The sequence below is a fragment of the Pteronotus mesoamericanus genome, unplaced genomic scaffold, assembly GCF_021234165.1.
Source record: "Pteronotus mesoamericanus isolate MK-2021 breed Mesoamerican mustached bat unplaced genomic scaffold, CSHL_Meso_final contig_20, whole genome shotgun sequence".
Lineage (NCBI taxonomy): Eukaryota > Metazoa > Chordata > Mammalia > Chiroptera > Mormoopidae > Pteronotus > Pteronotus mesoamericanus.
The window spans coordinates 77,633,915-77,650,131 of NW_026555085.1; the positions used below are offsets into that span (position 1 = coordinate 77,633,915).

Here is a 16,217-nt window from a genome sequence, read left to right on the forward strand (position 1 = left end):
AAATAACCACAAAAATATGCACATTAAATAAAAATGTCCTAGTAACAATGAAATGATACGTGAAGATTTTGGTACAATAGAATAGACTATATGGATTCTTTACATAGGTTTCTTATTTGTTTTATCCATTAATACTTTTAAAGTTGTTGTCTTCTTTGCGCTGGCGAGTCAAGTTTCCTGAGTAGGCCATTGGGATATAGTTGTTTTTCAGCTGGAAGGCTATGCTTACTTTTCCATTGCAATATTTGTTTTCATTACCAGTGGCTTTAGTCAAATCTTGTTATTTTTGATGTTTTTCAATTTTGAAGATTTCTATAAGTAAAGAAAAAATAGGAGGGGTCCATCAGAAATATGTATTGGAAAAAGCCAGGAAGAAACCTATTTGTTTTCAAATACTGTTTATAGGACACTCTCATGTATATATGATTTTGAGATATAATTGGGATAAACATAAGAAGAGTAAAAAAAAAGTTAGAAATGTAAACTCTTTAGCTACAAGGTAAGTATTTCTATGAGCTAGGAGATAATACCTTAAATTTGTAAAGTGTTTTTTCATTTACGAAGTGCTTTCCTTTGCATTTTTAGTTTATCCTCATAAAAACTCTATGATATAGGTAATGTAAGGTAAAAAGCTGAATTCGCAGTGAAGTTAAGAGACTTGCTTCACAACAAGACATAAGCTGATTGCACACCAACATAAACATCTGATTGCAGACCCACCACTCTGGCTGTGGCGAGGCCCACAGGACAGAGCCCATACCTAGTGGAGTTCTGAAGAACGCAGAGGAGGAAAAGGCTACCGACAAATGTTAAACTGAAGAAAAGACAGTAAGTCTCAAGCACAGGTTGCATTATCTAAAGCTTCTGATTAACATATACACAGACCTGACTTCAAGAAGTTAAGTCAAGTTAATAGTCAAGAAGTAGAGGAAACCAGTCATCCTCTGAGGTTCTTGCTTGAGTGCTCATTAGTTTATGCCTTCCTCCCTCCTTTCCTTCTCCTTCTCCTTCTCCTTCTTTTATCATCCTTCCTTTCTCCTTCCCTCCATCTTCTTTCCTTTGTTTCTGATTTATTCCTCTTGTTTCCTCTCTTCCTTTCTCCCCCTCTTTCCTTCTTTCCTCTCCTCCTTTCCATCTCCTTCCTAACTTTTTTCCTTCCTTCCTTCCTTCCCTTCCTTCCTTTTTATTCTGCTAAATACCAACTCTATAACCTTAAGGAAGTTATTTAACATTTATGTGTATCATTTCCTCATCTTTAAGAAAAAAGAGGGAGGAGGTATGACACTCCCTACTTTATACAATGCCTATGTGCCTATTAGGAGAAAGATTAAATGAGTTAATAAATGTAAATAGTTTTATATTTTATAGAGAGGAATTTTATTGTCTCACCAACTGTTAGTTATTTTTATATGTGTGAAATAGAAAGATAAAATATACAGTTTCATGACCTCTGAGGAGCTCACGGACTAATTGGGAAAGTTTTAAGAAAATAGGTGTCCAAGCAGAAAAGAAGTAGAATTTCTCTACACATCATATTAATTCCCTTAACAGTCTGAATTTATTTTCCTTGGTCAACATCTCCTCTCACTGTTAACTTGGGCTAAGGGCTGAGGGCTGGGTGCAGAGTGAGGCTGGTCAGTGGCCTGATGAAGGAAAGATAGCCTGAGTTCCATGCTCTCATTGATTTCATTTCCTCTCCTCATCATCTGCTATTCCCGATTGCTGCCCTTAGATATTTTGGTCTTCCTTACATCACAAATGGCAATGAAACTGCACTCTAGGATATCCATTGTAGATGAAATGACATGAGGGTTTTTAGGCAGGATGCCCAGAATTTATTCCCTCTTGTATCACCTACTATCTTTGTGACTTTATTTGTAAAAAGGATAACAACAGTATTTCTCCCTCGCAATGTTGCTTTTTTGGGAGGAGGAAAAGGTGGAGGGCCAATGAAATAGATATACTGTAGTATAAAAACAGGATCCGAAGCCCAAAGTATGATTTCTTATTCCAAGGCATACTTGCTGTGTGTCTTGAGGAATCTCTGAATTCCATTTCCTTATCAGTGAATGAGTTTTGATAGGGATAACTGAATCACAGAGTTGAAGAAATATTAAGTGAAATAATGGACCTGAAAGTGCTTTGTAAAAATGTACAGTGCTACAGAGATATTACCTTCTATTAACATCTCATATTCACGTAAAGCTATTACAAGCCCATAGTTTGAAAGTTCAATCTGTCATCTTGACAGTTATTAGTCTCCCTGTCCCTTGTCAATAAAATGATTTAAGATAGTACATAGTTAAGCAGAAAAATGGGAGATGAGAGAATTAGAATAACTAAATCATCTCAACATAAAATAATAGAATTTTTTTAAAACCAAAGAAGGATTTTATTGATTTTTTGCCAAACTCTTATACAGATAGCCAACATAAGGCTGCAATTGCCAAATGAATATATTTCTGACATGAATATTGGTTATTTTGTTACAGTAAGAAATGACTTGCTCATTATAATATTAAAAGATTTTTTCTCATTTTTCTGCTATTCACAATGTAACAGTTATGATACAATACACTTATAGTATATAGTTTAAGAATCATTATTGATATTTTCTCCATTATGTTAAGTCTAAATAGCAAAAAACAAACAAACAAAAAACCAAGCTCTGATCAATAGCCTTTGTTAATTTCTGTAATGTAAATACTAACACCATGGCCAGTTTTTATGTTATCAATATAAAGTTACCACACAATTCCCTGGCATCTAGTAAGCACTATCAAGTGTTATGTTATTGCTTGTATTCATATGAGGCTACAAACTTGCTAACCTCATGGGATTTTCATTTCATGTTGTTTCATTTTGTTTCTCGGTGCCTCTGACAAAGGTCAGAGGTGTGGCTGTGGGATGAACACTCATCTCCAAAAAGTTGCCAGCCTTGTCAGGTCCTCTCAGCAGACCCGGCTGGGAAAACACTATATGGCTCAGGCGCGGGTGGCGGTGGGGTCTTGGCTGGGAAGGGATTGGGACAGCAGGGTATTATATGGCTCACAGTGATTTACAAAGGCCAATTGATAAGTTTTCAGGAATTTTGTGAACTAACTGGTTGTTAAAAACATAGCCATTATTAAAAATTGATTTATTTAAATTTACAGTTAAATAAATTATATCACATGAAGGTAATGCATAGTAAAATATCACTCTTAATTATTTTACTACATTTTTACAATTATCTATGTTTTTGAGGTTATATCTACTTTACCTACATGTAAAAATACTACATAATGGTATAGTGTTGAAAGTATTCAAAAATGGATTTTATATTTACACTCATGGCAACTGTTTTTGAATACAAAATTGTTTGATAGGTGTCATACATTATAGATGGCATAAGGGAGGTAGGCAGTTCCAGTTAGGTGCTTCAAATAAAGTGGTTGTGGAAAGTGTCACATGACTATGGAAATACCTAAAAGAAGCAAAGCTGAAAGCCATGTATATTTCTGGAGGGAAGATTTTGACAATTAGGGAAAAGAGCCTGTGTAAGTATTGAGGATGGAACACTCGTAGAGTTTCTGAGGAAGTTAGGAAGCCAATATAGCTAGAATCATGAGAAAGGGGAGAAGTAGAAAGACCACGGGAGGATTATGAGGAAAAGAATTCCATGATCTTACTCAGGTTCTAACACAATCACTCTGGCTCTTGTGTTGAGAATGGACAGTATAAAGCAAGAGCAGAAGCAGAGGGACTAGCCAGGAAGTCCAATACAAGAATCCAGACAAGAAATGGTGATGGCTTGGACTAGATTGATAACAATGGCCATGGTTTAAAAATCATCATAATCTAGATACTGTTTTAAGATACAGCCAATACAACCAGATAATATAACGGGTGTGATGAGTGAGAAGAAAAGAAGGGTTGTTCACAAGTCTTCTACTGCATTATTTTTAAAAGTGTGGTCCAGAGTCTCTGCACCATAATCACTCAAGAAATGTATAATAAATTCCCAGTTCCTATCTAACAGCTTCTAAATCAGACTCTAGAGCAGAGGATGGAAAACATTTATGCTAAAGCATCAAGTAGTACATATGTTAGGCTTTGCATCTGGTCTCTAAAACTACTCAACTCTGCTGTTAGAGCATGGATGCAGCCATAGTCAATGTGTAAATGAATGAATGTGGCTCCTTCCCAATAAAACTTCATATACACATTGAAATTTGAATTACATGCAATTTTCATGTGTCAAAATATATTTCTTTTTAAATTTTTTTCCAACCACTTAAAATCTAAAAAAATTCTTATCTTATGGACTATACAAAAGCAAACAATGGGGCAGATTTGACCAACTGCCAAAGTCTGCCAACCCTGACCTAGAGAGCAGATCCCAAGAATAAATATTTTGAACAAAAATAAAAAAGTGACTTTTTATGCTCAAGAATTGAGAGAAAGATTGAGATAAATTTTGAAAGTGACTGTCATCTCTTCCTTCTTGCTTTGTTTAGTTCATGGTTCTGAATAAAGATGGGCTTCTTGAATAAACTAAGAACTAGAATTGGTTTGGAAAAACCAATAAAAGAAACATTTTCACCTGCCAACAAAAAAATGATGAGAAGAAAGGGCAAAATAATAAGATTAAAAATTATTCATGAGAAAAATGAAGGAATCAAGGGGAGACTTAAAAGCTTTTTATTTAGTAGTGCCTTTCATACTTAAAAAAAAATGCATTTACCATTAAAAAAGGGACATAATTGATTTGTACTTGACTCCATGAAATTCAGTGTCATCATTTAACTCCAGGGCTTGTTCTGCTCAATTTAAGATACTGTCAATGATCTTAAGAAAAAATACTATTTTGTTACATGAAAGAATACTGCATATATAGGTTGTGCATCACACACGTAGCTCATCTCTGCTTGTAGCAGCTTGTGTTAGGTCCCAGTTGTGATGGGTTTGCACCATGGGATCTCTTCTTTTTTTTATTTTATCATCTAATACTTCAGTTGTATTTTCTAGTGTTAAATCATAAAATAACATTGGGAAAATAAGGAAAAAGTTAATTCACTTAAACAAGGTTATTAATCATAATCATGTTACTGAAACAGTAATCTTTCAGGTTTTAAAATAATTGATTTTGTTTCTTCATCTAGTAATTTTCAACCTTATCTCTACTTTGCTGTTACACTCTTGCCTTCTTTGTCTCTGGATTTAATTTATCAAAGTTTTATTTCTGAGACTAAATAAATTAGAGATAGACAATTTTTATTTTAGATAATTTTAAAAAATAAACTCAAAGACAGTTTTAAGTTCTAACAGATCTAAAACTATTAACAGAGTTTTGGGATTTAAAAAAATTATTGGTGAAAAAATATGTTCATAATTTCCTAGCAGGCATTATAAAAACTGTAAAAATGGTGACAAGATTAGGAGAAGGTTTCAAATAGGCTACCTCAGTGATCTGTCTTAGTCTAACACTCCTAACTCCTAAGAACTGAAAGATACATTTTTTCAAATCTCTAATAGGTTCCTTCATAAACCGACATAAGACGTGGTTAATATTATGCCACAGCAATTAATATGCAGTAAGTGCTAAATACAGATTGTTGATTGAGCTCTATAATAATGATAGATTTTTTTGTGTCTACTCTGTGCCAGTCTCATTATACACTTTCATGTGAAGCAAATATTTCTATCCTTATTTGGATCAGGAAACAAAATCACATAAAAATGTGACAATTCAGTCGTGGGTCTGCCTGGTTGCAAAGCCTGCACTTTTTCCTCTATTCCCCACTGTCTCACAGACTGTTTCCCCAGTGGTTAATTTTTATGTCCAGCCACAGATTGAGGAGAAAATAGAGCGAAGAGAATAGACAAGAGAAGACAAAGTTTGCTTTGCCTAGGAAACTGTTTTTCCTTTTCAACATGGTATATGGTTTTGCTTTTGTAATTAACATTCTGCTGATGAGCAACTCCCATTGGTGAAGGCTGAGGAGCCAGATTCGCCATGAAGAGCAAGCACTGCAGGAAATAAATTAATCTCTAGGGAAGACGAGGGGCAAGGCTGTCAGTACTCACACAACTGCCTAATAGAAAATGATATTTCAGAATTGTTCAAAGAATGAAATGACTGTGGGTTCTCCTTCCAGCATATTCTTAAACATTTAAACCTTCTGAGAAGAGGGAAATAGTTTGCTATAAAATGAAGAGCAATCTTATAACATTTTACTTCAGGCTGTTCAGGAGTTCCAAACTGAGACAGTATTTTCCGTAAATGGAAGGGAAATGCTACTAGTGCCATTATTTTGTTTGTATTATGAAAACGCTGCATTGATGTTAAATATAAGAATAAAAAATATGCTAGATTTTGTGATCACCAGTTTGAAATTATCCAATATTTTAAATAAGAGATTTCTGGTCTTTGGAATAGAAGTAATTATTACATTTAAAATTGTACACTACTCAGAATAAACACAAATTGCTGAAGTGTTTCTTTTTATTAAAATTGAGAGACAAGGCTCTATTTTATGCTATCTAAAGTACCTACCTCCTCATAGCATAGATTCAGTCATTCATTCAGGGTCTTTAATATAGAACCCTCACGTTGTCTAATTCTCAAGATCATCCTGATAAGGAACGGCCTTTGTTTCGTTTGCCATCATAGAAGTACAATCTGAAGTTTAACATTTACATTAATGTTAAATTCAATATAAAAATTTCTTTATTTTCCTACAGATGCATTCTTTATTTCTAGCTTCCCCCCTTGGCCTCAGTGAAGAGTTTTTCCAGGGAGCTCTGTCCTCTCATTTGTTTAATTCACCACAATAAGTGTGTTCTTAGATGTGGGGGTCATTTCCTGCAAGTCCCACTTAGAGATGAGCAACAGTTGCATCACTGGATGTTATCAGAATAGGCCATAGAGTCAAGACTTTCAGAATGGACAGGACATAAAAATCACCTGGCACACCTCCTCTTTTGGTGAGGAAAGTATAATGCAGAAAAGTGAAATATCTTGTGGAACTCTAAGTGTCTAGTTTGTGCAGCGCTGGGACTAGGCCTTAGGGTATGTGTGTTTATCTTTCTCACCTAGCGCTCTCACCACTTCACAGTCTAATTTATGGAGGATGAGTCATGAGTTTAGCATAAAGGTGTAGAATAATTATAAGAACGTAGTTGAAGCTTCAAAAGAAAGGAAATTCCGTTAGAGAGTGTTGATTAGGAGAGTATAAAAGTTGTTCAGTAGAGAACATTTATGTAGGGCAAAACCAAGTAGGCGTATTTTAAAAGGTTATCCTTTCTGGCAAAGATTGCAGTTTCTAGGAGACAGGTGAGGAGCGGGGAAACAGCCTCCTGTTTAGCCAATCAGATAACCAGAAGCAATCACTGCAATTAGTGAGTGACCTACATGATAACCACACCCTTCTCACAGCTGAATGATACTCCTCAGACACCAAAAGCCTGCCCTTGGCTGAAGGAGGCCAGCTTACCTACAGCCATGCCTCTTTCTCAGGGCCATCTGCACCCAATGATGGGTTGATTCAGGGGCTAGGGAGGCCTGGCCCCCTCACCCCAATAGAGGACAACTCTGCTTTTGATTCTCTGCCTTAGGTGCTGTTCCTGAGAACACTTCTCAATAAACTTCACATGCAAGTCTACCTTGGGAATGGGACATGCAACAAATTGCTTAAAACAAACGTTGGCTCTTAACACATAGCACCTACCGTGAAGAACCCTTAAACTTATTAAAAAGCAGAGTGTCATGCTTTTCCCACTGAAGGGATAAGATGAGAAAGGGATTCGTTCATTAGTGATAGATCAGCGCTTCCTTGTCTCTGCACAATTACAGCATTTTGCGGAATCAGAAGAATCAGTGACTCATCTCCAAAGAAGATTTCTAATCACTTCCCATGTCCACAGTATTCAGAGAGGTCATGAAATTCCCAATTGGATACAGTTTGCAAAGAAAAAAAGAACAGGCAGAAACTCAAAGTCTGCAAGAGCCACATGAGGTGGTCATAACCAGCACTTTGCAAAACATACTGTTAGGAAGCAGTTTTCCTTAGCAATCAACTCATAAAAATGCTGAAGTTAATTATAATAGCTATGGTTCAATCGGAGTTTATTATGCATTATACCAACTTTAACCTATTTTATCTAATGTAGTTTTTGAAAGAGCCTACGGGGTAGTGTTATTATTAACCCAGTTTTACAAATAAAGAGATAGAGACATTAACAAATTGCTTGTGGTACACAGCTAGCGAGTGGGACAGACAACATTTAATCCCAGAAGTCTGAGTTCAGACTCCAAAGGTTAACCACTTAATCATCCTACTTTCAGGGAACTGTTCTTTTAGTAATTTATGAACAAAACAACCTGCCAACCTCTTAACAATGTTTCTAAAATAAAACGTGAGCATCACCAGGCGACCAGAGTGAGTGAAGGCCCAGAGAAGAAGGTAATCCCTGAGATTGGGGGAACCCTTTTCATCGGCACCCTCAGGGCAGGGAGCGCAGCCTGGCCCTGAGGTATAGTTTACTGTTCTCCTGGCTGCAGCATCGTAAACTCTCGCTAACACAAAGATGCATTCACATTGAAACTTCCAGGTGTTTACAGCCAATTCCAAAATAAAGAATTCCCTTCAGTGTAATTGTTAGGTACATATTTGAAGTGCTTCCACTTCATCTAATGGAAAGAAAGAGATCTGGGTGTCCAGCAGGAACAAAACTCGAGAAACAGCAACCCTGCCTTAATAAGGCTTTTGTCTGCAATATGCTACAAAGACTCTAGGAAAACTGCCCCTCTCACCTGAGGAGAGTTTAGAAAGTGGCTGCCTTATGCCTAAGTATTAAAAAGAAGGGAAAGCTCAGAAAGGGTATCATTTGCCCACCTGAACTCCAAGGTGGTGACTGAATATTCAGAGATGAGCTATTCATTCCACATCTGGTAAATGTTCCGTAGAGAGCCAATGAGTCCTTCCCCCTCACCCCAAGTAAGGAAATATATACTACATCACACAAGACAAATGGAATTTGAAGAATTATATTTGTGCTTTACGTAGCTTTTGTGTTCTTACATGTGGAATTGCCCTACGACTCTAATTCATAATGGAGAGAGAATCTGTAATTTAGTATAATTACAAATGGGAAAGCAAAGGAAAGTATTGCTCAGATGAGCATACTAAATAATATCTGGGGGAAAAAGTGCATGTTGAAATTACCTAAGCTAAGATTTCACTTCACTTTCTGGAATAGAGTTAGGAAATCTCACTTGCCTAAAATCTCTACTTTAATTCAAGGACCTCTTTTTCCTCAAACCGTCACTTAAACCACACAATATATTCAAAGCAGGTGTTCCCCTGGTCTGTAACATACTCTGCACTATTCGTTCAGGGTGCAAAGTGGGGCTGCCATGTGCCATCCCAGGAAGAGGCCCACACAGGGATAGGTCTGATAACAACCTTTCCTGTAATTGAAACAGAAGCTTTGATATTAGGAATTGTGTTATCTGGTATTTTTTTAGTATCCATAGTCTTAGGAAAAAATAGTTTCCAGTAAATTAATAATGGCTTGAGACTCAACACGCTGCAGCAATTTTCACTGCAGTAGTTGTTTCTTTTATAGTCACACTTGGTTAGCATTTGAAATTTGGAGGAATAGCAATATGCATGTTTTCAAAGCCCTTTACATAGTTTCATTTTTATCATTCAAAGAGAGTCAATGAAAAGGTAATAAGAAAAGCTCTATGGGATATTTTTATAGGAGTGTCAGAAGCCAGTAAGCTAACTACATGAAAGAACACAGATTGTACAAACAGAGTTTCAGCAGCAACACTTCAGAGACTTTGTATCTAGTATTGTGACTTTTACATGCCCTTGGAGGAAAAAATGAGGCTAGCTACAAAACCTGATAAGGAGGGGTAAGAAGCAAACCATATGCTTAAGAATAATTACAATTTCATTTTTTCCTACCAACTAAAATATAAAGTTTCAAAGATAAAGTGTAATAGATATGGAGCTGCTTTGATGTGTCTAAAATATTTCCCTTGTTAACTTATCCCAGATTTCTACAATATGGAAGTTAGTCTGGGTGGCTTAATTGAATGCTATCAACTTCTCCACAAGTCTATTGGATCCTGTTTTGCTTTTAGTAGAAATGAAAACTATCATATCGCTTCTCCAGAAACTAAGCTATCGTTATTCAAGTCTGCATTAGATTACTAATCTGACTCTTCTTCAACAGAAACATCTCAATTATATTAACTTCTTCTCAAGCCATTAATCCTTCTTGTTAATTCTAGCAAAAATTAAAAAATAAAATTTTCACAATAATACAAGGAGTCTTAAGTTTCTTGGCCATGAAAACTGTGAAAAAAAACTAATAAAAAACAATGAAGAGACCTATCATTAGCTTGGGTGTTTAGTATTATGCTGCACCTAAAACTATATTCCAGTGAGATTTGCAGGTCAGGCAGTCACTTTGATTGGGTTATAAATTCTGCCCCCCCCACCCAAAAAAATAGTAAGTTATCTGTATGCTGTGTATTTGCCCCATAGGTGTGGCTTAACTGACCTGTGGTGGCATCGGTGCTTGCTACTGCAGTGCCTCGCTCTTACTTTTCTCTTTCTCCAGATCAGCCAAGGCATTTTGACAACCAGCTGGCACTTTTGAATCCTGGCCAGCTTGACTGGAGTGCAGTTTCTTGGATATGTCTACATGAAGACTCTGAAATGAGACAGGCCAGAGTGATTGATATTACAAGTAAATTATCGGTCCAAAATAAATGCTTCTCAGAGATATGACAAGGATAAACATTTATCATATGGCAAGTTATTTCTTATACCTGAAACAGAACATTCTACATGTCACATGGAGTTACAAATTATATTTTCATCAATATATTTTAATCTAGGAGGGGAATTTTTGTGGCAATCTAGGTAACTAGAATAAGAAGTCATCTCAGACAGAGAAAATCATCTCCAAAGGCCATTTGTATATATTACTTTCTTCTTGTGAATCTTACAGAATATTCTTCATTTAGAACATTTTTACTCAGTTTTTATTTCTATAGTAAATAATCCTGCATTTCATTATATATTTCATGATTACATACCAAATAATGAAGAGACTTCATTTCTATGTTATTGTCATTCTTTATATAAAACAAATCATAACATCAGCCTAAAAATAAATCATACTTGTTCCAGTATTATACAAACATGACAAAGCTCCTACAGTCATTTAAGAATAATAATTCATCATAACCATGAATTATTTAAGCATAGCATCAATAGGACCTAAAACTCATCTCACATATAAGAAATGTCATATGGTCTTTGATGTCGTACTGGTATAGTGTATGTTTCAAAAGAATCACCAGATAGGAGGAAAAGTTAAAATCCTAAATAAGAAATTGAACTTTCAGCATTATGCTTCATACCCAACTTCAGGCTAAAAGTTTTTCAGTTTGAATATGACTACAAAATGTTCAAAAATTCATAAAGTTAAAATTAGCTATTTTTGGCTATCTACATAGCCCTTTTGATTCACAAAAGCATAGCAGAATGAACAACTGTCCTTAAGTCCCTCCTATAGATTGTATATAGTATTAAATTCATTAAACACTTGAATCAAAGGCTTTAAAACTTAGAAGGAACCAATAAGAAAATTAGGGCCCAGCATGATTCAATGAATCATTAACAAAATGAACAGTGCTGATCTTTGGGGATCTGTCTCCTGAGCCTTGGTCAGGTGCTCCTCATACCATCCTATGATCCATTTGTTCATATAATTGCTCAATGTGGTGGGCTCCTTGCCCCTATGGCTCCAGTTCTTTACCCTCCCCTGTATCCATGTCCTATCTATATAATTTTTCAGTACCCTCCTACTCTGACTTTTCACTTGTCCATGTGATTCCAGACCAACAGAATATTGGCACATGTAACAGGCAGGGACTTGAAAGATGCTTGCACAATTGGTTTTGCTCATTCTCATCCTTCCACTATGTCATGAGAACATGCCTAGACCAGGCTGCTGGATGTTGACCAGGACAGAGAGCGGGTTCAGGTTATTCCAGTCATTAAGTGGAGACAACTAACAGCCAGCAGAGCCCTAGACATTTGGGCAGACCGAGCCTAGATTAGCTGAAAATAACTCAGGTCAGCTAAACCCCACAGCCTCAATAACTACACAAATGTTTTTGGATGTGTACTATTAAGTTCCTCTGGCAAATAGGCAGTATTGTGTGATAGACAGATAATGGGCGCATCAACAACCATGTACCTCTGTGATCCCAGGCGCTGGATGCAGTGGGAGATGCAAATACAGACACCGTGGAATCCCAGGCTCTACACTGTTGAAACACTTTCTTAAATTGTTTAAGCAGAGTATTAAAATACAGTGTGGTACATCACTTGCAAGTAATTCTCAAATTCCTTTTCTAATGACAAAGGATGGGAGCCTGGTGACACTTTCAGTGACAACTGAGATCAGAGTTAGATTGTTGGTGTTAACTAGAACTAAACCACCATGTTCGTTTATATTTGACTCATCCATGGCCCACAGAAACATAAATCCATTACTCACTACGAATTTTTAACTTCATTGTCAGGTGTGTATTACTAGCTATGAAAAGAAACAGATTTAACCAGCATCTAAGTACTTTATTGATTTTTGAATCAGATACCTTTGGAAAATATATTAAGTTATCAGGTGAGGATTACAGTTTCTCCGTACTGAGCAATACAAGAGACCAAAGAAGGAAATTAGCTTCTTGCTTTGATACCAAATTCAATGGATAAACTTAAGGCATTGAGGGGGAAAATGTAAGAAGTCCATGTAAATTATGTGTTATTTATAACATATCCTAGACCTCAAAGGCATGATGCTGAATTGAAATAAAATCCTTAAACCTGAAACCTAAAGGCTTAAGGTTTGAAAGGCTGGAGGAAGAAAATGACTGCTTGACCAGAATGAGTCAAGTATTTTAAAGGTCTGGTTGGTGCTTCTTGATGCAAATCTCTGGCAGATTGTACATTTTATAAACATATTAGCATTTAAATAGTTAAAAGCCCCACTTTACAGAAGACAGTCCCCACACTGGGGTCTCGTCCAGTCAAGCCTGGTCAGGTTTTCCTGTCTCTTCTCTGTTTTGCTATCACAGCCAGGCTCTTGTTTGCTGCTCTCAGTGTAAGGAGAGGTAGACATATCTTAAGCTACAGAATCTGCCACAGCCTCTCAGCCTTGCTTACTTAGCGTTCCCTCCAGTTCCCTGAGTCTCCAAATCAGGCTCAAATACTGATTTTCTGTTACAATAAAGCTCCCACACAGCTCTGTTTTTCACTGTCCAGTTGGATTCCTTTAAGCCTTAATCATTCTCTCTCTGTCTTTCTCTTCCTCTCCCCCACCCACTTCTTATCTCTCACAGTCTTCCGCTGTGCTTCCATAACTTTGCTTCATGGTTTGCAAATTGTACTATGTACTCAACTTCCTTTCAGAACATTATCTCTACCTTCCTAGAATTTCGTTGTCCACTGAGGACAGCACTCTGGAAATGAAAGATGGCTGCTTCTTCCTCCACAACCTAAATACACTCAGGTTAACGATACTCTTGCCTAAAGTGCTATCTATTGCATTAATACCTCTGGGCAAAGTCACAGCTGCTCTGATACTTTTGTCATCTAACTGTGCACTGCGTCCCTTCTTGTTGGTACTGTCTACCTACTAACTTCTAGTAGAAATCTATCCTTCATTTAAAGACTCGATTATTGTTTTTCCTTCTGGCCTCTTGATCTTGGATCACCCTATTTAATACCTTTTCTTTCCCATAGTCACACCTGAAGCCTGTCATAACCAGAATCTTTTCCACTTCCAAAATCACTAAATGTCTTTCCCTCTCATCTGATCTTTTGTCCTCAAGTTAATGGTTTCCACTCCAGCCAATCTTACCTTCAAGACTGTTTTGTTGTTGTTGTTGTTGTTGTTGTTGTTTTTTAACCAGGACTATTCTTGGACCTCACTGGGTCCTGAGATGCACTGACATCTCTACTTTGTCTACATCCACCAGCTCTCTAGGCTCTTTTCCCTTTCTTCTCTACGCAGCATCCATCCTAGTTCTAAAACTAGATGTTAGAGTTCACCTTTGTCACCCCTCTGCAGCACGCAATGCCTTGTCACCCACTCCCTTTCCTGGCTCTGCTGCCCCTCCCACCACTCTGACTGCTCATTCTTACTCTCTTTTGCCGGTATAAACATGGACTGTTAAGTGTTTCTCAAGGTTTTGTTAATGATCTAGTTTTGTTTAACCGTCCCCAGATAATTCCAGAAATTACATGCCTTAATTTGCCATCTGTATGTTTATGACTCAAGGGAGGGACCAGATCTATGAAAGAAAATGAGGCAGGAGCTTGCATAACATGATAAGCACTTGGGGCTCCAGTTCTCACGTCTTTTAGTTCTACAATCCCACCCTTCTTCCTTCCTGACTTAAGGCTTGGCTATTTTGCTTACCTGGAACAGTGATTTTCAACTTTTTTCATCTCACGGTACACATAAACTATTACTTAAATTTCTGTAGCACACCAGAAATATATATTTTTTTGCAGATCTAACAAAAAATAGGTATAATTTTAACTCATTCTCACCAGACGGCAGTGGTTGTTTTGGCTGATGTCATTTTTTATTTGACAATCTAAAAGAAAAGCAGTCAGTGACTCTGACTAGTCAGGTACTGCATATTTTAAAAATTCTTGTAGCACACCAGTGTGCCATGGCACACCTGTTGAAAATCGCCAACTTAGAACCTTATCACAAACTCTTTCTCCTTAATTTTACTAACTCTTTAGTTCCTTCAAGTTTTCTCCCCTCATGTAGACTTTAGCAGCATCTTTGTTTTCTAGTCTTTAAGCACGTTGTACTTGCACTGCAAAGCAGTTTTCACAAATACAATAAAATAATACCTGGTTTAATGTTTACATCTGTTTCTCTGGTGAAAAATATAAACCAACTAGAATAAGGACTATAACTGTCCTATTCACTCTTCTCAGTCTTTCTCTCAGTGTTTTAAATATAGTAGATATCAAATAACTACATATTAAATAAATTGAGAAATGCGTGAAAAAAATACAGACTTAATTTTTACAACTTATATTCACATGTTCATATGTTATGAGTGTTATCCAGACAGTCCTAACAGTAATTCTTATTATATAGCTGAACGGCACATATACAGAGCCCGGCACAAATAAGGACCCTTTTTCTATCACAAAATCATAAGCACATAATTCTGTAACATAACATTATCCCACTCAAACACACCATATGACATTGTAAGTAAAATTTTCAAATTAAAACTATAAATTAATACACCTATATTATTACCCTACCACCCACCCTCAAGCGGGCCTTACTTCTGCCAGGCCCTGTATTTTACCTTACTTTATCCATAAAAATGCATATTGCATGCCTTGTGTTTTTACATAAACTCGATACAGTTATTGCAAATACTACACTTAGACAATATTCCATACATTTCTTTGGCTTGCGTGAGAACCAAAGAATGGCTCCGTAAGGGAGAGGGTGGCCCTAAGGGCTGAGTGTATGTATTCAGCGGCCCCCTGTGCCCGAGGCACATGAGTGTGGCACATGAATGAAAGAAAGAAAATCCCCTGTCAGGCTCTGCCGCGGTGATGTCAAGCCTTCAACCTGAAGATCAGCTCCAGAGGAAAATGAGGAAAATAAAATGTGTGCCAAGAATAAAGAGGAACACAGATAAATTTGAACTGGTATGTATCAGGCCTCTGTGACCACTCTATAGTTGTACTCGAAAAATAAATCCTGTTTTATTTTGTGTAATTTCCACTTAACTTGTCATTAGAAATGAGTCATTAGGATCCTGTCTGTTCATATGAAGCAACTATTAAATTATTTCTCATGTTATTCTTGGCTTGCAGTTTGCATACTGCTTTTAGTGTTCCTGCCGAAAGCAATCATTTGGTTACAAGGTACTGGGTATTTTTCTCACGAACAAAGAAAGGAACAAATAAACATTACCAAAAATAAGATTTCTATGAAAAAAATTAAAAGATATTTTCAAACCCATCTTTCATCTCATACCCAAAGCAATGTTGTTGGGTAAACATCATCATTTTCCAGGCATTCCTTGAAAGTCCTGGCTTGTGATTATATTCACTTGTATCCCTTCTCCCCAAGGGCACATAAGGTTGGCTTTT

General features: G+C 36.7%; 1 protein-coding gene across 1 annotated transcript in view; it reads right to left on the minus strand.

Annotated features, from left to right (window-relative positions):
- Nucleotides 1-256: 256 nt before the first annotated feature.
- THEMIS (thymocyte selection associated) overlaps nucleotides 257-16,217 on the minus strand; it is a 155,629-nt gene continuing 139,668 nt past the window's right edge. Inside the window, exons 5-6 of the mRNA XM_054568927.1 lie at nucleotides 10,561-10,713; nucleotides 257-312 (exon numbers count right to left, since the gene is read on the minus strand). Of these exons, the coding sequence (XP_054424902.1) occupies nucleotides 10,582-10,713 (132 nt within the window). The 3' untranslated portion in view covers nucleotides 257-312; nucleotides 10,561-10,581. The remainder of the gene's footprint in view (nucleotides 313-10,560; nucleotides 10,714-16,217) is intronic.